General features: G+C 42.0%; 1 protein-coding gene across 1 annotated transcript in view; it reads right to left on the bottom strand.

Moving 5' to 3' along the window:
• TUSC3 (tumor suppressor candidate 3) overlaps window positions 1–27,123 on the bottom strand; it is a 180,313-nt gene that overhangs the window by 116,035 nt on the left and 37,155 nt on the right. Inside the window, exon 2 of the mRNA XM_030191432.1 lies at window positions 19,099–19,268. Within this exon, the coding sequence (XP_030047292.1) occupies window positions 19,099–19,268 (170 nt within the window). The remainder of the gene's footprint in view (window positions 1–19,098; window positions 19,269–27,123) is intronic.

Here is a 27,123-nt window from a genome sequence, read left to right as displayed (position 1 = left end):
CAATTCAGGGCTGCACAGATATGGACCCTCCACCTGCTACATAGAGAGAACACTGAGGTTCTGGCAGCTGCACGTGGCCACATATACCAAGCCTCTGAAGTTCTCTCTATTTCCACCTGCTTGTAGAGGGATATAACCCAAAAGTCTCTGGATGGATCTGTGGAACGCTATGGAAGCGTGCTTTTTTTTTTTAAACTGAAGCACAGGCCAAACGAAGATTGCAAAATTATTCCTTCCTCTTTTTTGCGCCCCCAACTACACCAGGCCCCAAACACACCAGGGAAGACTCTGTGCAATGGGTCCATGCTTCAAGGGCCATAGCCACTCCCCTGCAATGACAGGGCACAGCATCACAACCGGCCCGCTTAAACATTCTGTGCTGCCTGCAACTTAGTTTTGTTTTTTTTTTCTTATTCAGGTGCAGTTACTGAACAGGCACCCACACAAAGGGAAGAAGAGTAGATACAGGGGAAAAGTCCAGAACACCCCAGGCAGGAAGTATGACAGGGATCCAGCACCACTAGGTATGTCAGCTCTACAACTGTCCGCTACGCTCAACTGGGGACCAGCTGACCAACTGGATCAGGAGTCAAGGCCTGAGAACCAGAGACAGAGGTAGTCTGTCCATCAACTGCTGGAGACAAAAGACACTGAGGAACTGGGCTGCTAGCAAGGGGCTATGTAATGGTGATCAGTTCTGTATTCTCTATTTCCATCTGCTGGTTAATGGACATGACTACCCACAAGTCCTGGAATAGTGAGAAGTAACGTAATGGAAACTAACATACTTATATAAATAAATGATACAACAGTCTAAACCCCATCCTTTTATATGAAAAAGTAAAAAAAAGGTATTTCATAACTTAGAGTCAATTATATAGAAAATTGAGGATCAAAATTCTTCTAGTCTTTCAGTAAGAAAAGAAGATACCCTTGGCGGCTGATAAATTCACAGACTTGAGACAATAATAACAGTTATAAAACTTTAAAAACTAATAAGATCTTAAATTTAATCCTCTGTTCAATGGGCAACCAGTGCAATTGCTTCAGCACTGGAGCAGTATGTGCAAATCATGAACACCTGGTGCGAATCCTCGCTACACCAGTTTGAGCAACTTGTAAAGCTATTAACGAATTTCTAGGTAACTGAATCAATAAGTCATTACAGCAATCAAAGGATCATGGACATCATATACAACCTTTTTGTGGTACAACCAAAGCGGTTTACATATTCCATGCAGGTACTTTATCTGTCCCTACTGGGCTCACGATCTATATTTGTACCTGGAGCAATGCAGGGTTAAGTGACTTGCCCAGGGTGCAAATATAGTTTTTATCTTTGCAATGTTTACTCTTTCTAGAGGCCGACTGAATTTTGTTTTCAGTTTTGGATGAAAATACCAGGCATTTAAGGCTGAAACTGAAACTAGAAGGACTGTAGATAAAGAATTCCCACTCAACTCAGAGGGAACAGTGGGCAGCAGCGGTGGTGGCAGGGGTGAGAAGGGAAGCTGGCTGGATGTGTGTGGTAGCAGTGGCAGCGGGGGCCAGGGCCTGGCTGATTTCATTCTAAGCTTCGGCATCTGCCAAAACTGAGCAGCCAATTTCAGTCACTGATTTGATTTTGGCAGAAATCAAAGATCCTGGGTGCGGTTGGGCTCTAAATCTTTCCTTCCCTAGTGCATTCCCATTTTAGGCACATACAAGTTTCCTATAGGAAATATTTTAAAAATTTAGCTTAAAGAAACTGTTTTTTTTAATGAATATGTCACTTCTAAGCATATACTCAACAATTAAACAAAGCCATTTTATAACCCTTTGTTTGACTTCTAGTTTCAGCCACAATCCTGCATTCTCCTAACCAGAGCTTTAAAAGTGTTCTTTCAGATTCACTGATTTGAAAGTGTTTTCTGTCTACAAAACAAAACCCAGAAGAGAAGGATTGCCTAAGCACACCACAATCTCTCAAATATTTGTCTTCAGAGCTTATACTGTTAGGCATTTAACAGAACAGTTTGCCTGGGAGTCACTTCTAGAGAGCTGCACAGGGACGGGTTCGCGGGAATCCCGCTGAGCCCGCGGGATTTCCGTGGGGACGGAGGCAGTTCCTGCGGGGTTCCCGCAGGGATGGAAGCAGTTCTGCGGGCTTCCCGTGGAAGTGTATGCTGCACCTGCACCAGCCTCTCATCTACCGAATACCAATTTCTTTGAGTGCTGTCCTCCTCCTCCTCTTCTTCCTTGCTTTAACAGCATAAATGTGGAAAGTCTTCCATTAAGGAGGTGGTAGAGTCACAAATGATGACGGAATTCAAAAAGGCGTGGGATGAACACAGAGGATCTCTAATTAGAAAATGGAAGTTATATAAAAGCTAACCTTAAATGGCTGCATGTGTGTGGATGTCAAGTGACACTTAGATGGCAACTCAGGCTGTGATGAACTAGGGCTGATACCTGGCAGACTTGTATGGTCTGTGTCTCATACATGGCAATCTGGTGTAGGATGGGCTGGAAAGGGCTTAGACAGCAACTTCAGTGGCTGGAACATGAGGACAGTGCTGGACAGACTTTTACGGTCTGTGTCCCACAAATGAGAACTTGAATAGGCTGGAGTGGGCTTCGATGGCAACTCCAGCAGTTGGAACATAAGAATAGGGCCAGATAGACTTCTGTGGTCTTTGTTCCAGAAACACGAAAGAAAGACCATAATCAAGTATATAATATCACACTCGTTGATTTAATGATGAATTGATCATGAGTGTGACTATTGGGCAGAGTGGATGGACCGTTCAGGTCTATTTGCTGTCACTTACTATGTTACTATTAATCCTCTTTGCTCCCAGACTGGTGCACAGACCTCAGCTCTAACACAGGCACGAGAATCAGATGTCACCTGACCAACTGGCGTGTGCAAGTGGCGACCTCTCAGCACACACTGCCAGTGAATCAGAGACAAATCTTACATGCGTGCACCAGAGTGTTCCAAGTTCCAACTTCCGTTCCTTCCTTGCCTACAGTGCTGTGGCTCAAATCCAGAGAGAGACTGAGGGAGCTGACTGGAATTGTCTTTTATGTACCCTTAAATTCTTACGGGGATGGGTGGGGATGGGTTAAATTTTTACGGGGATGGGTGGGGATGGGTTAAATTCTTGCGGGGACGGGTGGGGACGGGTTGGAATGGTTTAAATTTTTGCGGGGATGGGTGGGGATGGGTAAGATTCCAGTGGGGACGGGTGGGGATGGGTAACATTCCAACAGGGACGGGCGGGGATGGGTAAGATTTCTGTCCTCGTGCAACTCTCTAGTCACTTCTTCACTTTCCCCTACCTTTTACAGCAGCTATCTGCTGTCTAAGGACAGCAGACACAAGACTCAGAGCAATTAGCACTCAAATACCCTTGCAGAGCTTTCTTTTGCGCCAGAGCTACTTAGTTTGATCAGATGGTGAACAGTACATCATTCGTCCCACATTGATTTCTGGTCTCCAGTAGCCCTGCTGCTCATTATATTTATAAACCCTCATCCTTGGGAGTTTATGCTGCCCTCCACCTCCATGTCATCACTTTGGAGCTTGACTAGTACTAGTTTCCTTTGTCCAAGCAGGCAGTTTTGAGCAACCCCGTGAGGATTCCAAGGTCAAACTGGGGTGAGAGGAACTCATGTAGTGGGGGCTCTGGATTAGGCACACAGCAAAATCTTTCACCAGTGCTGCCTCAATGATCCCAACCTTGAATAGTTTTGGGTCATCTGCAAAATGTAATCACCTCACTTGTTCCAATTTCCAGATCATTAATAAATATGTTAAATAGCACTGGTACCAGTACAGATCCCTGAGACATTCTACTATTCACTTAATTGTTTTGAGTAGAGAGGTGTGGTAGCCGTGTTAGTCCACTTTTAAAGGTAATCAATAGAAATAAAACATGGAAAAGAAAATAAGATGATACCTTTTTTACTGGACATAACTTAATACATTTCTTGATTAGCTTTTGAAGGTTGCCCTTCTTCGTCAGATCGGAAATAAGCAAATGTTGGTAGATGACAGTATATATAAGTGAAACATCAAAGCATTTCAGTGACAGTCTAACAGGATGGGGGTGGACAGGTGAGAGATAGGAAGAGTCAGTGGATAAGGGACAGGGAGATATGAATGAAGACAGGAAAGAATGGCACACATCCTTACAATATATCCAGCTGCAAACTATGCCAAAACATTTCACAGGACCCCACAGTCATTCGCAAAGGAAAAATATTCAACATTAAGGAATCTTTCACGTGCTCATCTTCCAATGTGGTATATATCAATCAGTGTAAAAAATGCAACAAAGGCTGCTACATTGGAGAAACAAGTCAGAAGCTAAAGAAGAGATTTAATTTACATAGACACCATATGAAAAACGCTAGTACCAATAAGGATGTCACGCCTGTGGGACAGCACTTTACAAAACCAGAACACTGTACCAGTGATTTCATGGTAAGATCCTGAAAGGGAACTTTAAAACAATACAGGAACGTAAGACCTTTGAAGTCAGAATGATTAAATATTTTGACACCCACAAGACAGGACTTAACAAAGATCTGGGTTTTCTAGCCCATTATAAACCATAAAATTCTACTGCTTTGTCACCCTCCTGTCTCCATGCATATCTCCCTGTCCCTCATCCACCCAACTCTTCCTGTCTCTCACCTATCCACCCCCATCCTGTTAGACTGTCACTGAAATGCTTTGATGTTTCACTTATATATACTGCCATCTACCAACATTTGCTTATTTCCGATCTGATGAAGAAGGGCAACCTTCGAAAGCTAATCAAGAAATGTATTAAGTTATGTCCAATAAAAAAGGTATCATCTTATTTTCTTTTCCATGTTTTATTTGTTTTATTTCTATTGATAACCTTAATTGTTTTAAAACTTTTCTGTATAATTTCTTTTTTGTGGGGAAAAAAGATCTCAAAGACCTTCAGCAATGGTCATTAGTCCCTCTTGTACCAAGATCTTTATCTATCATAAGTACATAAGTACTGCCACAGTGGGAAAAGACCAAGGGTCCATCGAGCCCAGCATCCTGTCCATGACAGCGGCCAATCCAGGCCAAGGGCACCTGGCAAGCTTCTATATATGTTATTCCCAGAATTGTGGATTTTTCCCAAGTCTATTTAGTAGCAGTTTATGGACTTGTCCTTTAGGAAACCGTCTAACCCCTTTTTAAACTCTGCCAAGCTAACCGCCTTCACCACGATCTCCGGCAACGAATCCCAGAGTTTAATTACGCGTTGGGTGAAGAAAACTTTTCTCCAATTTGTTTTAAATTTACTACACTGTAGTTTCATCACATGCCCCCTAGTCCTAGTATTTTTGGAAAGCGTGAACAGATGCTTCACATCCACCTATTTCACTCCACTCATTATTTTATATACCTCTATCATGTCTCCCCTCAGCCGTCTCTTCTCTAAGCTGAAAAGCCCTAGCCTCCTTAGTCTTCCTTCATAGGGAAGTCGTCCCTTCCCCGCTATAATTTTAGTCGCCCTTCGCTGCACCTTTTCCAATTCCACTATATCTTTCTTGAGATGCTGCGACCAGAACTGAACACAATACTCAAGGTGCGGTCGCACCATGGAGCAATATAACGGCATTATAACATCCTCACACCTGTTTTCCATACCTTTCCTAATAATCATTGGTCAAAAACTCCCATTTTTGAATTTTCAATAAAACACACTTTCATATTTGTGGTGAGTTAAACTGAACAGCGCAGGGTAACATCACAGATACAACAAAGTTGACACAGGGAGGACCCACTCTCTGTAAAAAAAATTAATATCTCTCTGATATCTCAATTGAGAAGGGCAGACTTTTTATTTCAAATTGCTGATTTTGATACAGAAAGTGAAAGTGCCTTGGTGCTTTGTAGCTTTTACTACATGAGACGTGGGGTAGAGGAATATATTCGAGTTATTCCCCAAGTTTTCCACGTCATCACTGTGACCTCTGACGCAGGTGCTAGTCACCGAAACACGGCCCGTGTCGGGTCTTTTGTCAAGGCTCATTCATTAAAGAACTGTGTTCCATTTTTAAAGGCCCGTGGTGCTGTTTTTTTTGTTTATACTCAGGTCCATGACAGCGCATGAAGGTCCCAGGAGCAATTTTAGTGGGTACTGCAGTGCACTTCAGACAGGCGGACCCACGCCCATACCGCCCCTACCTGTTACATTTGTGGAGGAAACAGCGAGCTCTCCAAAACCCACCACAAACCCACTGTACCCATATATAGATGCCCCCTTCACCTATAAGGGCTATGGTAGTGGTGTACAGTTGTGGGTAGTGGGTTTGGGGGCTCAGCACACAAGGTAAGGGAGCTATGTTCCTTGGAGCAATTTATAAAGTCCACTGCACTGCCCCCTAGGGTGCCCGGTTGGTGTCCTGGCATGTCAGGGGGACCAATGCACTACAAATGCTGGCTCCTCCCATGTCCAAATGGCTTGCATTTGGACGTTTCTGACATGGATGTCTTTGGTTTCGAAAATCGCCAAAAGTCAGAAACGACCAGATCCAAGGACGTCCAAATCTAGGGACATCCAAATTTAAGGATTTGGACATCTCTGATGGTATTTTCGAAACTAAACATGGATGTCCATCTTTTTTTGAGAATACGGGGTTCCCCACCCCTGGATTTCGACGTTTTGCAAAGACGTCCAAATTGCAACTTGGATGTTTCTTTCAAAAATGCCCCTCTATATCAATCTATATCACCTTTATCAACACATTTATTTATGCCTTCAAAGAAATGAAGCAAGTTGGTAAGGCAAGACGTCCCTTGGCCGAATCCATACTCACTCTGTCCCATTAAACCATGCTGATCTACATAAGTACATAAGTATATAAATACATAAGTAATGCCACACTGGGAAAAGACCAAGGGTCCATCGAGCCCAGCATCCTGTCCTGTCTTTATAATAGTTTTCACTATTTTACCTGGCATGGACATCAGGTTTACCAGTCTATAATTTCTTGGATCACCCTTGGAACCCTTTTTAAAAATCAGCATTACATTAGCCACCCTCCAATCTTCGGGTACTACATGGTTCAGTTTTCACCCCTCTTTTCAATTTTGCAGGTTGTATAATATTTGAGGCATGATCATAAAAAAGTAAATGTGGCAGATCTCAATTTAGGCAATGCAATTAGGGGGTTCCTGGGAAGATGACTGCCTGACATTGGATCTTACTGGTCAACAATGAATTGCAAGCAATTCCAGAATAGAACCTGTGTCAACGCTGGCTCAACACAACTGGACACAGCTGGGTGAGGGTTGCCTGGGGCAAGTTACAAATAATTAAGCTAAGCTTGTGGTGGGTGTGCTCAAACCTGGTTTACTGATGTTGCATGGATTATGTGTAATGACATTTTGGTGCAGCTGGGATCACTGTGCCTGTGATGGATGCAGCTGGGATACCTGAGCCTTGGATGGACTCCTTGCTGAGTGGCAGGGCATCCCGCAAGAGGTGCCTAAGAATATTCAGCCTTGTGGTATGATCTTGGTATGTTATTGATTGAACCAGTTGGCGTAGTTTGGCTCAGGTACCCACATTTCTATGATTTGTAATGAAAATCATTTGTGTATCCAAAAAAGCTACAGCCACAGGTATCACCAATAAAAGTTGTGTGTTGTGTAGTCTTTGTATAGCTTGTACAATCCAGGATCCCTTTCCAGGCAGCACCTTCGAAAGGAGGGTACTGGGCAAATGGAATTGCCGGGGTTGGGCCTAGACAGCTGCACGGGAGTGGGTACCATAGGAATCCCACGGGTATCCCCTTTAGGTCTAAGGAGATGGCCTGAGGTTCACAGGGATCCCATGGGGATAGACTCAGATCCTGCGGGTTTCCCACAGAGCCACACAATAGAACTGACCTATGCTTTCCCTCCCCGCACATACCTGAAATCACCCTGGTGGTCCAGTGGCCTGGTTTGGGGCAGGAAAGATCCCCACTCTTTCCTGCCCACTGCTGCTGATCCGTGTCGTTGCCGTCACTTGTTTAAAATGACTGCCGAGACTTCAAGCGGCCTCACAAGACTTCAAGTTCTGAAGGATTCTAGAGGACATGCCTGTCGCTAGCAATTGAAAATACAATATTGAAACAAAACCCTCCATTGGCAGCAGTGTGGTTGAAGAACTCCCACTCAGCTTAAAGGAAACAGTGCGACCTGTGAATATCAGTAGCTGGTGGACCCAATAATTCAACAGCTCAGGCAACTGAAATCCCTGATGCAGGAGAGCACAGTGAATATACGGGCCTTCGGGTTGAAGTGGCTAATACTGAAATGTAATTTCAAGCTTGCAGAGAAAATCTACCATACTTGGAAGGCAGAGTGCTAGACATGGAAGGAGACCTCCTAAAGATACAGAGAGACTGCAAACTAATTACTCAAATTCAAAGAGAACTAGAAGACAGAAATAACAAGAGTAGAAGGTGTAATTTGTGGATATCATTGGTTTGCCTGTAGGAGTGGAAGGGGCAAAACCTATTGACTTTATCATAACCAAGATACCACAGTTATTGGAGCTTCATGTTACACAGACCTTTGCACAACAGGCTGATTGTGGAGCATGGACCATGACCTTTTATTTTTAAGGTGCTACAGTACACTCAAGCATTACTAAAGAGAGAAGCAAACTGATCTGTGCTGGCAAGATGCCAAATTGCTCATCTTACCTGATCTTATGCTGACAAAGGCTTAAAAGCGCAAACAACTGCTAGTATGTAGACCGCAGTTGAAAACTCTGGGAGCCTAAAATGGAATGTTCTACCTGGCAAGATTCCGGGTTACGTTTCATAATCACATTCAGAATTTTGAGGGCCTTGGGAAATTTACTGCAGACTGACAAAGGTACACTTGAGTCGGGACTGGACTATGGATGACAAGTTCCATTTACATTTTGTACAGGAAGGATCTACTGGTTATCTTGTTACTGATATTAGCTTTACTCATCTTATTATGTAAATCACATACACAGTGTTTTTCTCTGAACTTACTTTCTGTTGAATGTTTAATACAGCAGAACGTTCTTAGTATTTTTTTGTCCTCATGGCAGGAGACTGTAAATGCGAGCATGTCTGGTGGGTGGATGAATTTGGTGTGTTTGGTTGATGTATGACTGCGGACAGTATACAAGTTGGGGAAGGGGACTGGGACAGGTTTTCAAGGGTGGAAGGGGGGCTGGGACAGGTTTTCAAGGGTGGGTAGTCCAGGGCAGCAAATGTTGGTATCTTCTATACTGGGCTCTGTTTATTAACATCAGGTTCGTCTGTTTTGTTTTCTGGTTCCTGAGACCTTGATGGCAATTGTATTTTTTATTCTTTATGGGTAGGTTCAGACTTTATTCTTGGTGTGTGAACAGTCTTAACATCCCTAAAATGTAAAAAGGTCTTGAATTTCTTTAAAAGTCACAAGTGGATATAGGCCTCCTTCAGGCCCTGTTCCCTCTAAGCTGATCGGGAGTCCTCCATCTATAGTCCTGCCAGTGGGAAGTGCTGTTTCACTGTCACATTTTCAATAGTGAAAGACAGACAAGTTCTGCAAGACTCCAGGGAACCTGCCTGCCCCTAGAGATTGAAAACACAATATTGAAGCACCACCTTCTACTGGTAGCAATGCAGTTGGAGGACACCCACTCAGCTTAGCAGACACAATGCCTTCAAGAGACACCTTTATACCATAATGAATCTCTTAAACTGCAATATGGTTGGGTGGGTCTGTCAATGTTTCTTTGCTTCAACAGTCTCTAAAATACTGGGATGGACATTTTAATAAATAAAACTGCTAATATTCAGATCTCGGTCCCAGGTTTCTATGATTTGTAATGACACATGGGAAGTGCGTTTTGATTACCGTCTCATTGAACAGGAAAGCATTCACACTAACTAATATGTATGCTCATAATGGCAAATCATCCACATTCTTTCACTCCGCTGCTTTAGTGGTTGAAACCAAGGAGACTTGATAACAGGTGATGGCATGAGCTTACTTGGCTCATTACATGAGCTGAAACAGGTAGGCGAAGTTTGTTGCCCTATCAATTTCATTGTTTTGGGTGTTCCAGGATGGTGGTGGCTGTACTGGGGAGAATTAAAACCTCCTTGAGTGGAGTGCGTGGAGATTGGCTTCAACCTTGTAACATCATGCCATCTCCTGTTATCAAACTTCCTTGGTGAAAAGGGTCCAAACTTCCCTGATTATAGCAGGAGACATTGATCAAGTCCAAGAACTGTGGCTAGATTGTGAACCAAGGAAACAGGCCTCTTTCTACCCACAAGATATAAATACCTATCTCATTCCAATAGGGCTGGTTGACCCATGGAGAATTATGAACCCTGATGGTCAAGAGTTTACATTTCAATCACTGGTCCATCAATCCTTCTCTAGAACAGATTTCTTTTTGACCACTAAAGATTTAATCCAGTTGGTTGGTAAAGCAATAGTCAAGATACTCCTCGGACTCTATGGCCATTTAACAATAGTTTGCTACAAAACCCTCAGTTCATCACATATATTTAAGCTAAAAGCGAGTAATATTTTTCATTAAATTAAGCAGTCCCCATATCTGAAGTGGTCAGATGGGATGCCTTTAAGGCGACCATTTGTGGGGATATTATTGCATACAATGCAAACAAAACTAAACAGAAGCAGAAAGAGACACAGTCTTTAGAACATGAAACCCAAAGTCTAGAAAAGGCTCTTCAAGGGAAAGTGGGATAATCTCACGCTTTAAACACAAATGAGACTTAAATTTCAATATAATCAATCATGAGTACAATTGCTGGCAAGGAGTTCCATATTCAACAAGCCTCTTACTAAGAATCTAGCAATAAGACTGAGAGTGTGCTTCCCAAATACTTGAAAGTCAGGAAACATAGGAAAATGGTACATTCTATAAACAAGCACAAATCAATGATTACTTCTATGAGTTTTAAATCACCTTCATCAATCTGAATGTACATGTCCATAAACTGCTACTAAATGGACTTGGGAAAAATCCACAATTCCGGGAATAACATGTATAGAATGTTTGTACGTTTGGGAAGCTTGCCAGGTGCCCTTGGCCTGGATTGGCCGCTGTTGTGGACAGGATGCTGGGCTCGATGGACCCTTGGTCTTTTCCCAATGTGGCATTACTTATGTAATGTCAAATTCAGCATATGCTAAATTTTTTTACTCTACAATGGGTACTACGCTTTTCATGCAGGACAGAGAAAACCTAGATGCCCCTATTAGATTACAAGATCTTACAGATGAACTTAAATCCTTCAGTGTAATAAACCCGCTAGTACAGAGGGCTATACTGCAGAGTTTTACTGAGCTTCCCAGACTCCTCTACTGCCAAAACTACATATCCATTTTACTAATTTCTTAGAGCAGGGACACATGGAAGGTTTTACTATGGAGGCTCTTACCTTAGTACTGCTCAAGCCCAGCTGTGATCCCATGTAAGTAGTTGCTAAGCTCTACACTAAAGTACTAGCTAGTCGTCTCCTTATGCTCTTGCAATATTTTATTCACCCTGATCAGTCAGAGATTATTAAGGGTAGACTGTTCTCTAACAACACATGCTTATGCATTCACCTCCTACATATGGTACATGACCTTGACAAACCTGCCTTCTTGGTTTCTCTAGACGCTGAGAAGGCATTTGACTGCTCTGTGCTTTACATCAAAGTAAGTATAAGTATACTTATGGAGGGCATTACCAATGGGGAGAAAACATCTAAACTCTCTGTATATGCAGATGATGCTCTTCTCTATTTCATACACCCAGAGTCCACTATTCCTCCCCTTCCTTATTTTAATTGACAATTTTGGAAGTTTGTCCGGTTATAAGATTAATTGATCTAAATCAGAACTGATGCCGCATAGGGCCAGATTCTATATATGGCACCAAAAAAATTGGTGCCTAAAAAATGCACTTTGCATTATTCTATAAACCACGCATAAAGTCAGATGCGGTTTATAAATATGCATAGCAGCCATATCGTGACTAAAATTTATGCACAGCCATTTATGTCAACTAAAACCTGGTGTAAATGTCCATGTCTTATTTACGTGCAGATCGGGCATATTCTGTAACACTCAACATACCCATGACCCCCCCCCCCCCCCATGGCCATGCCCCTTTTGTGATCCGCGCATTGGAATTTATGTGCACCACTTTACAGAATATGCTTAGAAAGTTGCATGTGTAAATTGTTAATTAGTGCCAATTAGTGCTAATTGCTTGTTAGTGGCCACTTAAAGGAGCTGATTAGCTTGTTAAACAATTAAGTTGCGCACACAAATTGGCTACGCTTGCAGATTTGTGCAAGAACTTTAGTAGCCATTTATAGAATCTGGGAGTTATTTATTTTAAAAATACTTATACCCCACCTAGGCGGTTTACAGAAATATATACACAATCCTATATAATAATTTGCACCATGAACATTCCATGAAGCTGCCTGGGTCCGTGCCTCCATTCTGATTGGCTGTGCCTGGGACTGAAGCCTCGGATGACATCATCCAGAGAGCCCAAGCAACAGCAGCATTCTGACAGAGAAAAAAAAAAGTAACACACTATCAGAAAACCTCCCCTGTCTCACACATACTACTCTCTGTGACACACAACACACACAGTTCCCCACCCCACACACACACACACAATTACTGGCTCACACACACACACTCATGCAACATCTAAAACTCCCTCCCTCTGTCATTGACAGAGAAAAAAAATGTAACACCCCGTCAGAAAACCTCCCCTGTCTCACACATACACACACGATCTCTCTCTGTGACACACAACACACACACACACAATTACTGACTCACACATACACTCATGCAACATCTAAAACCTCCCCCCCACCTCTGTCATTCTGACAGAGAAAAAAAATGTAACCCTCACCTCTGGCACTGTCACACACACAATAGCTCTCTCACATACACAATCACTGTCTGTCTCATAGACACACACACTGACCCCTCCTTGGAGAATACAACACAAATGATGAACACTTCGGAACCCCAATACAAGCCCAACACCGACACAGACCATTTCACCACACCCATCACCCCACCCCCCTCTCTCATTCTGACAGAGAAAAAAAACTGTACCACCCTCTCAAAAACCCTCCCGTCTCACTTACACATAAACACACAATCTCTCTCTGTGACACACAACACACACAGCTCCCCAACCCCACCCCCACCCCCCCACAAGGTAACTGTCACACACACACACACTCATGCACCATCACAGTTCATCAAACCTACCTCCACCACTGTCACTGTCAGAAACACACACACAGAATCTAACTATCACATACACAGTTACTGTCTGAATCATATGCACACACCCTGAAAAAGCCAATAACTACACAAACAACTACCCCTCCTCTGTCAATAGAACAATGATGTACAACACTTAGGAACTCCACTCAAACACAAACTATCAATAAAAAAAACAAACAAACGTATATTAAAACAGTTCAGGTCAAAACAAACACAAATAGATAAAACCCTTGCTAGCGCCTGTTTCATTTGATTGAGAAACAGGCCTTTCTTACTAGTAAAAACATAAAACATGCAGCTATAATACATTCAAATTAAACTTCAATACTGCTCCACCTTCTACAAATTCATTAGACAGACATTTTTTTTTAAATACTGCAACAAACGTGTGTCTTAAGTCATTTTCTAAAGTTCAGTCTATTTGCACATAAGCGTATTTGGCCAGACAGCTCATTCCAAGGAAAACACCAGCAATGGAAAGGGCTGATACTCGTGTATCTGCATAATGAACCACTGCGACTACAGATAAACGTATTACACCTTCCGAGCGATATACACAAACAACATCTTTAAAATACTGTGGTGTTTGAGAATATTCCACTTGATGAATCAGTGATTGTACTACAGAACACTGGCAGCCAATGGAGCTGTCTTAATACTGGAGACATATGAGCGGTCTTCGAAATCCAGCCACCAATCTGGCCTCTACATTTTGGACAATCTGCAATGGCTTGCATCGAGCACTCGATAGTCCCAGGTGCAGGACACTGCAGTAGTCCAATTTACTCAAAACAATGGCCTGTACTACACATCAGCAATCAGATCTCAGTAACACTGACCACAACATACACAACAGGTGTAACTGAAAAAAAAAAAAAGCAAATTGAATCACATGAAAAAAAAAGCAGATTGAATCACATTATTTATTTATTTATTACATTTGTATCCCACATTTTCCCACCTATTTGTAAGCTCAATGTGGCTTACATAGTTCCGGAGAGGTGGTTACAGACTCCGGTGTGAACAATATAGAGTGGTTAGTTCAATTAATTAGAATTGGGGTGGTTTGTCCCATGCAGATTGCAAGAGTGGGATATGCGGCAAGGAATTGGGTATTGTCCATTTCCTAGTTTAATTGTTGTGTTTCATTAGTATGTCTGTTCTGTGGGGTATGCCTTTTTGAAAAGGGGAGTCTTTAGTTTGTTTCAGAAGTTTAGATAGTTATTCATTGTTTTTAGATCTTTCAGTAATGTATTCCAGAGCTTTGTGCATATGTAGGAAAAGCTGGACACATATGTTGATTTATACTTCAAGCCCTTGCACCTTGGGAAGTGAAGGTTTAGATACATTCTTGCTGATTCAATTGTGTTTCTAATTGGTAAGTCAATTAGTTCAGTCATGTAGCCCGGAGCTAAGCCATGGATTATTTTGTGAACCAAAGTACAAATCTTGAAGGCAATACATTCTTTGATAGATAGCCAGTGCAGTTTCTCGCGAAAGGGTTTTGTGCTTTCAAATCTTGTTTTTCCGTAAATGAGCCTGGCAGCCATGTTCTGAGTGGTCTGAAGTTTCCTTAAGATCTGTTCTTTGCATCCCGCATATATTCCATTGCAATAATCTATGTGGGTTAATACCATTGTTTGAATCATATTTTTTTTTTTATTTTATTTATAACAATTTTACACATATATTCAAGTATTCAACTTGTTTGAAAAGTGATACATTTCACATCATATATTCAAATTTAAGTAGTAACTAATTGAAATGAAAAGAAAAAAAAATATTAAATTGAAATCCCCACTCAAGTCCACAATATGGGATTCAAGGTGACAGAAAGTGGAATTATTCAAACAGAAATACATTTCTAAGAACATTAATTTGAGAAGTTTACAGGTTACACTATTCGGTGTTATAAATTTTCTATATCTAAGGGGAAGATGACATTTTCAAGTTTCCTTATTTTGTCTAGACACTGAAAAAGCTGTTAGCTGAGCTGGTTCAAAAAAAACATATTTAAGGGATTGGTATTTTACCACACATTTACAAGGAAATCTAAGAAAGAAAATTGCACCCAGCTGTAACACTGCTGGTTTCAGGTGTTTGATTCATATTACGAAAAATTTCCCTTGGAAGAATTGTTTTACCTGTTTGGGTTTCCACATTGTGTGGAACATTTTCTTTGTAGTGGCAGTGGCTTGGTTCTCTCGAGTTAAGTTGTTGTCTATGGTAATGGCAAGGATTTTCAGGTTGTCTGATATTGGGAGAGTTTATTCCTCGGTATGTATGGCTGTGGGGTGGTTTGTGCTATGTTGGGATGAAAGAATGAGACAGTGTGTTTTTTCTTTGTTGAGTTTTGGTTTGAATGCCGATGTCCAAGAATCCATTATGCTTATGCTGTTCTTTATTACACTGGTGATTTCTAATGGGTTCGATTTGAAAGGTATATATATTGTGACATCGTCTGCATACAGAAAAGGGTTAAGGCTTTGATTGGAAATTGACTTGGCTAGTCGGGTCATCATTAGCTTGAATAGAATGGGTGAGAAGGGGGGATCCCTGTGGTACTCCGCAATTGGTTTTCCAGGGTGGTGAAATGTTTGAGTTTGACTTACTTGATATGATCTTGCAGTTAGGAATTTCTTGATCCATTTGAGTATATTCCCTCCTATTCCTATCTTGTCTAGTATTCTTAGTAATATATTGTGGTTTACCATATTGAATGCACTCGAATTGGAGTTTTTACCTAGTGCAATTTCCTGCTTGAATTTGGCCAGGAGAGTAACTAGTACAGTTTCTGTACTATGGAGGGACCTGAAACCAGATTACGATTCATGCAGGATTGAGAATTTGTTGATGTATTCCGTGAGTTGTTTGGCTAAAATGCCTTCCATCAGTTTGGTTGTCAGTAGGATGGATGCTACAGGACGATAGTTGGTGATTTCATTTGTTTTCTTCTTGGTGTCTTTCGGTAACAGTGTGAGATGATGCCTTTGTCCTTGGAGAATAGGCCTTGTTGGAGCATGTAATTTAGGTGGGATGTGAGATCTGCAATGAATCGGATGGGGGGTGATTTCATTAAATAGTTGAGACATACATCCAATTGACAGTAGGCAGTGGATAGCTTACTGGTCATCTGTGCAACTGTTTCGTCTGTGATCTGGGTGAAATTTAACCAGATTCGGTCTGCTGGGTATTCTCCTGAGTGTGAGTCTAGTTCATCGAGGAAGGTATTAAGGTTAGTGTTCTCCTGAGGCATGAATTTGCGTAGGTTGACAAATTTTTTTTTAAGTATTTGGCAAGTTCGTCTGCTGGTGGAATATCTGTATTTGATGCGGTAACATTATCTACCTGTTTCATCATAGTGAGCTTGGAATCACACAAAACACCCAACAATTTTATTTCTTTCCACACTTCAAGTAGATCATCATCAATTACAAGCACTACAGGCCACAAATCTTCTTTAGATATGCCGACAATCATAACCTTTGTCTTTGCTAAATTCAGCACAAGACCATTGTCAACCATCCATAAACTGACTCTCCTCATATATTCCTGTAACTGAGAAGACAACCCCAAACCCCACACAGTTTGTACCAAAGAACTGGTGGCAACCTTTCCATTCCAATGGAAGATCAAATGAATGAAATATCTGAGTATTAAACTGATCCCCTCATTTCTTGATACCACTGCTTTAAATGAAAAAGTCTTCCTGTAAAAGGTATATGATCTGTGCTCTAGATGGTCTCCACTGATGCTCACATGGTGGGATAGAGTAAAACTTTTCAAGATGTCAATTGCTCCTATTTTAATGTGCCGCATAAGTATGCTTCCAATATTGTTCCCTTAATCTTTTTATACTCAAAAAGAATGATAATGAATTTTCTACAGAACAGCTGTCATCCTAGAATTGCACTGCCTATTTTGCAACGTGGTAGAGAATCTGGAGGGGTTAAATTTCCTCATTTTTTTCACTACCATCCAGCATTTATTTTGCAACAAGCTACATTCTCGCTTTCAGAAGTTACAGACAACCCTGCCCTAGCTTGGCTCCTGCTTGAAAGAGTTGCTGTTTTACGCTATAAGCTGTGCTTTCTTTTATATGCCTCATTGTCTGGTAGGCTCAAAACTAATTAATCTTCAAATCTACACTCGGAGCTCTGGTTATTCTAGACAATATGTTCAAGATTAAATTCAGAGATTCCAGCATAATTCTATTATAGAACAATCCTCATCTCCGCCTGGCTCAGAAGAAGATCTACTGGACGGAGTAGATTATGTGTGGTATATGGTCTCTGAATGCTTTATTACAAAATGACAAGCTCGTGATTTTCTCAGCCTTGAGGTCCATATTAGGAGTTCCCTTTTCTCACTATTTTAAATGGCTCATGCTCAAACACTTGCTCTGTTTGCAAACTTTTGCTTTTGCCAAATTGCCTAAGATACCTGTTATTCTTCAGTTTGTGTGAAATCACACACAACTTGGTATCACTGCATCAACGCTCTACAAACAGCTGCACTCTTAACCTAAATTACACTCTTCTGCAGGTTTGAGAGACGTGTAGAACACAGAACTGAGTGTGTCATTTACTGATGATCAGTAGTTTAATATGTGGACTTGATGTATCAGATATTTGAAGTCAGCGTCTCATCGACACACTATGTTCTATATCGTCCACAGGAGTCTATGGACCCCATCAAGACTACACAGGTGTCCAAGCTATGCTTGAAATGTGGCTCAGTTACAGGAACAATAAACCATATAATTTTTTACTGCCCTCTTGTTTTTCAATTCTGGAGCCAAGTTTGGCAAAAGATTGTTGAGGTGTTACATGTGATCTGCTCTTTGTCTTCTGCTAATCTCTTTTTACCACCTGATTTGCAAAATGGCAGTGACGAACAGGACCAATGGAAATTATACTGCTATATGGTTGCAGTAGCTTCTCAGATGATCAGAAAATGTTGAAGGCATACTTCTAATTTAAATACTTTTTCTGGTGCAATTCATTATGTTTTATTTACAAATACGAGTATATCTTAGCTGAAAGAGAAGAACTCGTAGACAAGTTTAGGAGAGTGCAGTCTCCGCTCAAACATTATGTGGACCTGTTGCCTTAAACCAAAGTATTTTATATAGTCCAGTTATTAATGCCTGCCTTTTTGAAAACTTTGTATACATTCTTCATTTTGCTCTCATCTGGTTCACATTTCTGCTCAGGATGGGTGCAGGAAGGGTTGGGCAGTGATAGGTGAGATGCTTACTGCCCAGTGTTCCTTCATAGTTCTCTGTTCATAACGGTTGGGGTATGATTCTGTTTGGGGATGTTATGTTCTTTCATTATATAATATTTTGTGTTTATGGAAATCAATAAAAATTATTTGAACTAAAAAGAAAATCATTTTTGTAAACTTTAAAATACCAGGTAAGCAGTTTGACTGGGTAAATGGGAAAAGCCTTCACAATTTATTATTACACTAGAGCAAAATAATAACATTGCTTAGCAGTTTAGATTGATTACAAGCTATTCAATAAATATGTACATGTGTTATCACTTTAAAAAAAACTAAAATCTGGCAGGAAAGACTGAACTGCAGTTGATTAACAACTGGATATTCTAAACTTTAACAGGTTTGTGAGATGCTTTTTAAATTATATTTTCATTTTGGCATGTTTCTATGCTTATTAAATAAACCTCTATTACTATATTGTGTTCTCAAAAGAGATCATTTTGCTAAGAAGCAAACTCATGTTTGATATTTAAAGAGTGTCATAATCTTACCTGCATACAGAACATTGTCTTTGAGGCTGGAGAGCAGTGAACATTACCAACATTGAATAATTGCGAGGTGGTGCTTTCACAAACCTTCTGAATTTATCTCCATTCATACGAATAACAGAGCGCCTTGAACTCCATTCCATTAGTTGTTCCACCTTTTCAGCTAAAAGATTCTGTATACATCAAACAAAATAAACAAGATGTAGATTCCAAGTCAAATCAAAAGTTAATATGCTAAAACTAATTGCAAATAGGATTAAGAAATGAATAAGTGATGCATGGCAAATGACCTGCACAGAGTGGAGAGTGCACGCTACACTTTGTTGGGCAGACTGGATAAACCATGCAGGTCTTTATCTGTCATTTACTATGTTCTATGCTTGGTAGCTTTTAGGAAACTGAGGGGCAAAAGCTCAAAAGTCCCTGTTAAAAACTGTGTGCGTTTAGATCCATGGTAAAAGTTACTGATTTTGAAATAGCGAGCGATGTACAAAGAAAATCGCATGCAAATGAGATTCATGTAAATTCAGCAAGCAGCTTGGTAAAGAAAGCACCTAGCACATCTCGGTAAGTGTCCATGGGGCCCTTTTACTAAGCTGTGGTAAAAAGGGCCATGCGCTAGTAACGGGGGTTATTTTTGTCACACGCTGTGGCCCTTTTTACCGCAGTAGGTAAAAAATGCTGAAAATAGCCATGGCCGTGTGGTAAGATTGATCTTATGCGTGGCCATGCGAGGGGGAGCACTTATTGCCTTCCACTGAGATGGCGGTAAGGGCACTTGCGCTAATCTGGTGGTAATCACGTAGCGTGCAGTACTGCCCAATTACCGCCGTGTTAGCGACACGCTAAAAAATAATCACTATTTTCCCTAGCATGGGAAATGGCATGCACTGGAGCTGAAACTACTGCAGGCGTCCATGTTGAGCTGGCGGTAGCTGTCTCCACCTTCCTCCTGCAGTTTACTTGCCTTCCCTCAGGCTGCCGCTGATGATTTCGCTTTGGAATCTCCTCCTTGCTGAAAGCCCCATTAGCTGACATCATAGGGGCTTTGCCCCAGCCGACTGGCTGTCTTCTTGTTTCTGCACCCCCAGATGACATCATAGGGACTTTCCCCCAGCTGACTATCTGCTTGATTCTGCAAGCCCTCCCCAGCTGACATCATAGATGCTTTCCCCAGCTAATTGGCTGTCTGCTTGTTTCTCAACCCCCCCCCCCCCCCCCGGCTGACATCATAGGGGCTTTCCCCAGAAGATTGGATGTCTGCTTTTTCTGGCCCCTAAGCTATTCTATGCTCTATCCCACTTATTTGCTATTGAAAAAATCTCTTCCTTGATAAGACTGACCCCCAGCTGACATAATATGGACTTTCCAGGTATCCTGTGGAAATTCCTGAATCTGACATTACCCATCCACTGTAAATTATATTTTAGTTGAGGGACCGTGTCTGGGGGTGAAGAGTGGGCATCTCTGTGCTAATCAGCGCATCTACATTACAGCATGTTAACTGATTAGCACAGCATTATCAAGTAAGCCCTTACTACCTACAAAATGGAAGGCAGTAAGTGCTCACGCAGTGTTTTTAATGGCTGTACACTAATGGTGACATTAGCACATAAAGATACCTTTAACCAATTCAACGGACTATTCCACTCAACCTAATACAAGCTTTAATCAATGTTTGTACAGTGGCTGAATACAATTCACCTATGAAAGTTCAGAGAATGAAATTCATTTTTTAGATGTAAATATTCGGACAGAAGGTGTGAATTGGAAGACTATCAAGCTTAGCCAGTGGTGGGAGGCAGGGCTGGTGGTTGGAAGGAGGGGATAGTGCTGGGCAGACTTATTCAGTCTGTGCCAGAGCTGGTGGTGGGAGGCGGGGTGGGTGGTTGGGGGGGCGCGGATAGTGCTGGGCAGACTTATACAGTCTGTGTCCTGAAAAAGACAGGTACAAATCAAGGTAAGGTATACACAAAAAATGGCACATGTGAGTTTATCTTGTTGGGCAGACTGGATGGACCGTGCAGGTCTTTTTCTGCCGTCATCTACTATGAAAGAGAAGGGCACCCATCTTTCGACACAAATCAGGAGATGGGCGTCCTTCTCTCAGGGTTGCCCAAATTGGCATAATCGAAAGCCGATTTTGGGCGTCCCCAACTGCTTCCCATTACGGGGACGACCAAACTTCCCGGGGGTGTGTCGGAGGCGTAGTGAAGGCGGGACTGGGGCGTGCCTAACAGATGGGTGTCCTCGAGCGATAATGGCAAAAAGAAGGGCGTCCCTGATGAGCACTTGGCCGACTTTACTTGGTCCATTTTTTCTTACGACCAAGCCTCAAAAAGGTGCGCAAACTGCCCAGATGGCCACCGGAAGGAATCGGGGATGACCTCCCCTGACTCCTCCTCCAGTGGTAGCTAACCCCCTCCCACCCTGAAAAAAACAACTTTAAAAACTTTTTTTTGCAAGCCTGAAATGTCATACTCAGGTCCGTCGCAGCAGTATGCAGGTCCCTGGGAGGGGAGGTATGCGTGTGTCAGCAGAGGCATAGCGAAGGCGTGGGCGTCCTTCTTTCAAACATTTTGGACATCCTGAACTGCCCCCCCCCCCCCCCAGGGACGACCAAATGTGGCCTAGTGGTTAGAGCACTAGTCTTGTAATCCAGAGGTGGCCAGTTCAAATCCCACTGCTGCTACTTGTGATCCAAAATCCAAATAAATAAAGGGGGTGTCAGAGGCATAGCAGGCATTGACATCCTTCTCACAGAAACATCCAGGCATAGACGTCCTTCTCACAGAAACATCCATATTTTGGACGTCCTCAACTGCCATCGCAGGAACAGAGGTATAGCGAAGGACGTCCTTCACCCATACTCTAAAAAAAAAAAAAAAACGTCCCTGACAAGCACTTGGACGTTTTGACCTGGACTTGTATTTTTCTAAGGTTGTAAATGGCAATTATACACGCAGCTTGTCTGCGTGTATGAAGCCGTCTTTGGTAGGGGCAGAGCAGCCACGCATAACAATTGGCTGCTCTGCACTGGCTTCCCTTCCTTAGAAAGGAAATCGCGTGCAAATGATCTAACAGTGAGCAGCTCATTTGCATGCGATTTCCTTCATACATGCCCGTTCCTTTCCAAATCGCTAAGGGATCGGTAACGGAAGGGCTTTTTCCGTTCAGTTAGTGCATCAGTTAGTCCACTAAAGTGCCCCCTAGGGTGCCCGGTTGGTGTCCTGGCATGTCAGGGGGACCAGTGCACTACGAATGCTGGCTCCTCCCATGACCAAATGAGTTGGATTTGGTCGTTTTTGAGATGGGCGTCCTCGGCTTCCATTATCGCCAAAAACCGGGGACAACCATCTCTAAGGTCAACTTAAATGTTGAGATTTGGGCGTCCTCGACCATATTATCGAAACGAAAGATGGACGCCCATCTTGTTTCGATAATATGGGTTTCCCCGTCCCTTGGCTCAGGAAAACTTGGGCGCCCCCCATTCGATTATGCCTCTCCACGGTTTTTAAAAAAACAACAGATAGGAACACACTACTGCAGTATCAAAGTTGCTATCCTAAGAATTTAAGAAATAGTCTCCCATATTCACGATTCTTACGATATAGGAGAAATTGCACAAATAAGGAAGACTTTAAAACACAGGCCAAGAGCCTTGCACATAGTTTGGAAGATAGACGGTATCCAACAACAATCGTTATATTTCAACATTTTTTTATTGATGATGTATCACGTCAAACAAAATCAATAAAGTCAAACATTTTGTAAACATTAAGTCATGTCATTAATTGTACATATGCATCTAGTCTAACATCATCATCATTATTTTACATACTTTCCTTCCCCTTCCCCCCCCCAACCTCCCCCTTATTTTACTCCTTTACCTTTATCTACTTATTTCATGGCAATTATACTAGCAATATCTATTACAGGTCTTAACTACTACTACTACTACTACTACTACTACTACTATTTAGCATTTCTATAGCGCTACAAAGCGTATGCAGCGCTGCACAAACATAGAAGAAAGACAGTCCCTGCTCAAAGAGCTTACAATCTTAACCAGTCCAAAATCCGGAGCAAATATCTGCTGGATGTCTCACTATCTAGGACGTATCCAATTTGTTAAGCACTGCACTTCTAGCCTTGTCGGAGATATTTTATAAATATTTAGATCATATAATAACAAAGATCTTTCTTTTCTTTGGGTTACCATAAGCCTCCCTGGCCTCCCAGAGCATTAGCTCATGGAACCTATTTCTCCAGTACCAAAAGGAGGGTGGCTCAGCTTGCAGCCAATGTCTGAGTATACATTTTTCCCCACTGCATGGGCCTTACACAAGAATAACTCCTGATTTTTGTCTGAGATCCCATAAGCATTGCTTTTATTCAAAAGCACTCCCTCCAGGAGGGAAGCAGTCTATGTCCCAATAGTTGTTCAAGATATTTCTGTAACATTTTCCATTCGATCACATCGCCAAAATGCATGCAAAAAAGTGTTATTATCTGATATCCATCCTGCCCTTACTGCTTGTGATTGTGATATGTACCCCCTGTGAATTACCCTGTATTGACTCTCCTGCAGCTCCGCCCCTCTCACTTGTCTTGGTATATCTTTTATCAATTTTGCAAAATTTATTGCTTTCAGCTTATAGCCCAAGTCTTTGCTCCATGTCTTTTCAAGTATCTCATAGGCACCGGGGGGGGCTAAGGGACTCCAATATTTTATGTAAACTCGATATTGACACCTGTCCCTGTGCATCCCCTTTCAAAAAATCTTGAAGCCTGGAGCCCAACCTCGTGCCTAGTGCATCTTGGTCCATACTGAACCAATAGTGATGCAACTGTCAATATGTGTAATAATCTTTAGTGGCTAAAGAGAATCTCTGCTGCAGGTCCAGAAAACTGTACAGAACACCCTCTTCATTCATTAAATGTTCTAGCAAAGTAATCTCCTGTGCCGACCATCTATCAAATAAACTCTTCTCCAGCCCCGGTGGAAAGTCCCCATTCCCTCCAGCAATGGGAGCTGATCACTAACATTGGGGTTATATTTCCAAGACTGCATAAGAAATCTCCAAGCACTTCTCAGAGGTTGAAGCAATACTCTGTTCCGAATGCTAGGTGGTAAGCTTTTTGTTTTTGCTTGTAATAAGAAATTCAAATGCCAAGGCCTAAATAGTGCCCGCTCCCAACTAAGTGGGGTATATTGATTTGTGTTAAACAGCCAATCCCTAAGATGTCTCAGAAGGCATGCCTGACTGTATCGTTTAATACAAGGTAATCCTAGCCCACCCCGTGCCCATCCATCATTCAAATATTCAAAGCACACTTTGGATTTCTCCCCCCCCCCCCATAGGAATCCCCTACAGATCCTATTCAGCTGTCGTAAATCTTTACTGATCAAATGTATTGGCAGTACCTGCAAGAGGTAGAGCCATCTTGGGAATATGATCATTTTAAATAGATTTATTCTACCTATTAATGATATCGGTAAATGGTTCCATCTTTCAAAAGAGCGTCTAGTATCCTGTAATTGCTTTTCTATATTGATTTTATAAAGTTTGGTGGTGTCCATTGTCAGACGAATTCCCAGATACCTAAAAGATTCCTCTGCCCACTTTAACGGTAACCGTCCCAGCCTATCTCTTAGTTGGTCTCCCTCCCTCTGCAAAACTTCAGACTTCTCTAAATTGAGCTTAAATCCAGAGAAGTCGCCATATTCTGTCATACACTCTAAGAGAGCCATCAGTGATGCTTCTGGATAAATTACGTGGGCTAGTAAATCATCAGCAAACACTGCTATTTTGAAAGTTTCTGTTCCCATCTGAACACCTTGTACATCGGGTGTCTGCTGGATATTTCTTATCAATGGATCTAGGGTCAGAACAAATAATAAGGGCGACAGTGGGCAGCCCTGCCTAGTTCCCCGATATATGGGAAAGGGAGAAGACAAAATACCATTAACCCACACCTGGGCTTGTGGCAAATAGTATAAAGCTCGAATCACCTCTTGAAACAATCCCTTTATACCATAGATGTCTAAAGTTCCAAACAGAAAGCCCCATACTACCCTGTCAAACGCCTTTTCGGCATCAAAACTAACTAATACCGACGGCATGGCTTGTGTGGACGTCTTCTCCAATGTTTTTGGTAATAGTTCTGCCCTGTACAAATCCCACCTGAGATTCCTCAATGATGTCTGGCAGTATTCGAGATAGGCGATTGGATAAGACTTTAGCGAATAGTTTAGCCTCATAATTAAGCAACAATATTGGCCTATAAGATTCAGGTTTCTGAATATCCCTCCCTGGTTTCGGGATCACTATGATCTGTGCTGTTCTTAAGGAGGTGGGCATTTGTTTCTCCTGCACTATGGTATTAAACATTGAGGTAAAAGGTGCTATTATTTCTTCTTTTAATAGTTTGTAGAATTCTCCTCTATACCCGTCCAGGCCTGGAGCTTTCACCAATGGCCCCTGTTGTATAGCCCATGAGACTTCTTCTACTGTTATGGGAGCATTTAGCATGTCTAGGCTCTTTGTATCTATATGCGGAAGATCCTGCCCATCCAAATATATCTCACTGTCTAGCAGGGGTGGATCTGGAATGGCATACAATTTCTTATAGTATTCATGCATGATTTTATTAATTTGGATATCCTCATTTTCCAAGGTTCCTGTAGGTGAGTACAATGTATTTATTTTATAGGGGCCTTGCCGAGGTTTTGCTAATCTAGCCAACATTCTTCCACTTTTATTGGCATGCTTGTATAAATGATATCTATAATAGGCATAACTTTTTTGTGCCCTGCTATGCAGCCTCTCATTCATGGTTTGCTGCAGTTCCAAAAGCTGGGCTTTTAGTGCTATGGTATGATGGCGTCCATATTCTCGCCGAACCCGTGTTACTTCCTTTTCTAACCGAAGCTGTTCCTTCTCCCATGTCTTTTTCTGGTGACTTGTATAGGCAATAATCTCCCCTCTAAGTACGGCCTTGGCCATATCCCAGTAGAGTATTGGAGTCGTCCTGTGTACCTGATTAGTGTCTTGAAATTGCTTATATTTTTAAAGTATGAATTCTTGAAAACTCTGATCTTTATATAGCCAAATAGAAAATCGCCACTGAAATGGGCCAGGATCTCCTTCTGATGTTTCCCAAATTACCGTTACCATGGCATGGTCTGATATTTTGATAGGGCCTATTCCTGCTGCACGAATTTTTGTAAATAGGGATCGAGAAATGAATATGTAATCAATCCTTGAATGGTGGCGTGTGCGCGAGACAGATGAGTATAGTCACGCTCTGATGGATGCAGGGTTCTCCACACATCCACCAGGTCAAGGACCTCACTCAACATTCCTATGCCTCTGGAGTCCGCTCCCAATCCCCTTTTCTTCCCCTGCAACCTGTCCAGTTTAGGGTCTCCCACTGCATTGAAATCTCCTCCAACCAGCAGGGGAGTTCCTTCAAAACTTATTAAATGGCGCAAAAGTTGTTTGTAGAACACCTTGCTATACGTATTGGGAGCATAGACATTACACAGGACTACAGGTTGACACTCTATTGTTAAATGTGCCAGTACAAACCTGCCCTCCTCATCAGCAATAATTTTGTGTGTCATAACATGAACCCCTTTCTTAATCAAGATTATGACCCCCGCTTTTTTAGCCTGTGCCAGAGATTCATAATATGAGCCCACCCACCAGCGGCATAATTTCTCATGCTCTTTGGCATTTAAATGTGTTTCTTGAAGCATTGCTATTGAGACCTGTTGTTTATGAAGTGCATGGAGTATTTTCTGTCTTTTTAATGGCGATGAGATCCCTCCCACGTTCCAGGTCACTACTTTAAGGGTCATCACGTATGATCTTTAGACCTAGGGTACAGGATCCCAATATCTTCGCTAATTGGGCAGGAGGGGCATCCCAGCCTATACCCCTACCACCTGTGGCCAGACAGTGTTCTACAAGAATATGCTTTCCGTGTCATTTCTAAGATGTTATCGACTTTCTCCTGTTC

Source organism: Microcaecilia unicolor, chromosome 2, assembly GCF_901765095.1.
Source record: "Microcaecilia unicolor chromosome 2, aMicUni1.1, whole genome shotgun sequence".
NCBI lineage: Eukaryota > Metazoa > Chordata > Amphibia > Gymnophiona > Siphonopidae > Microcaecilia > Microcaecilia unicolor.
Note: the sequence above shows the minus strand (reverse complement) of the source record. Positions and strands in the feature narration are given on the sequence as shown.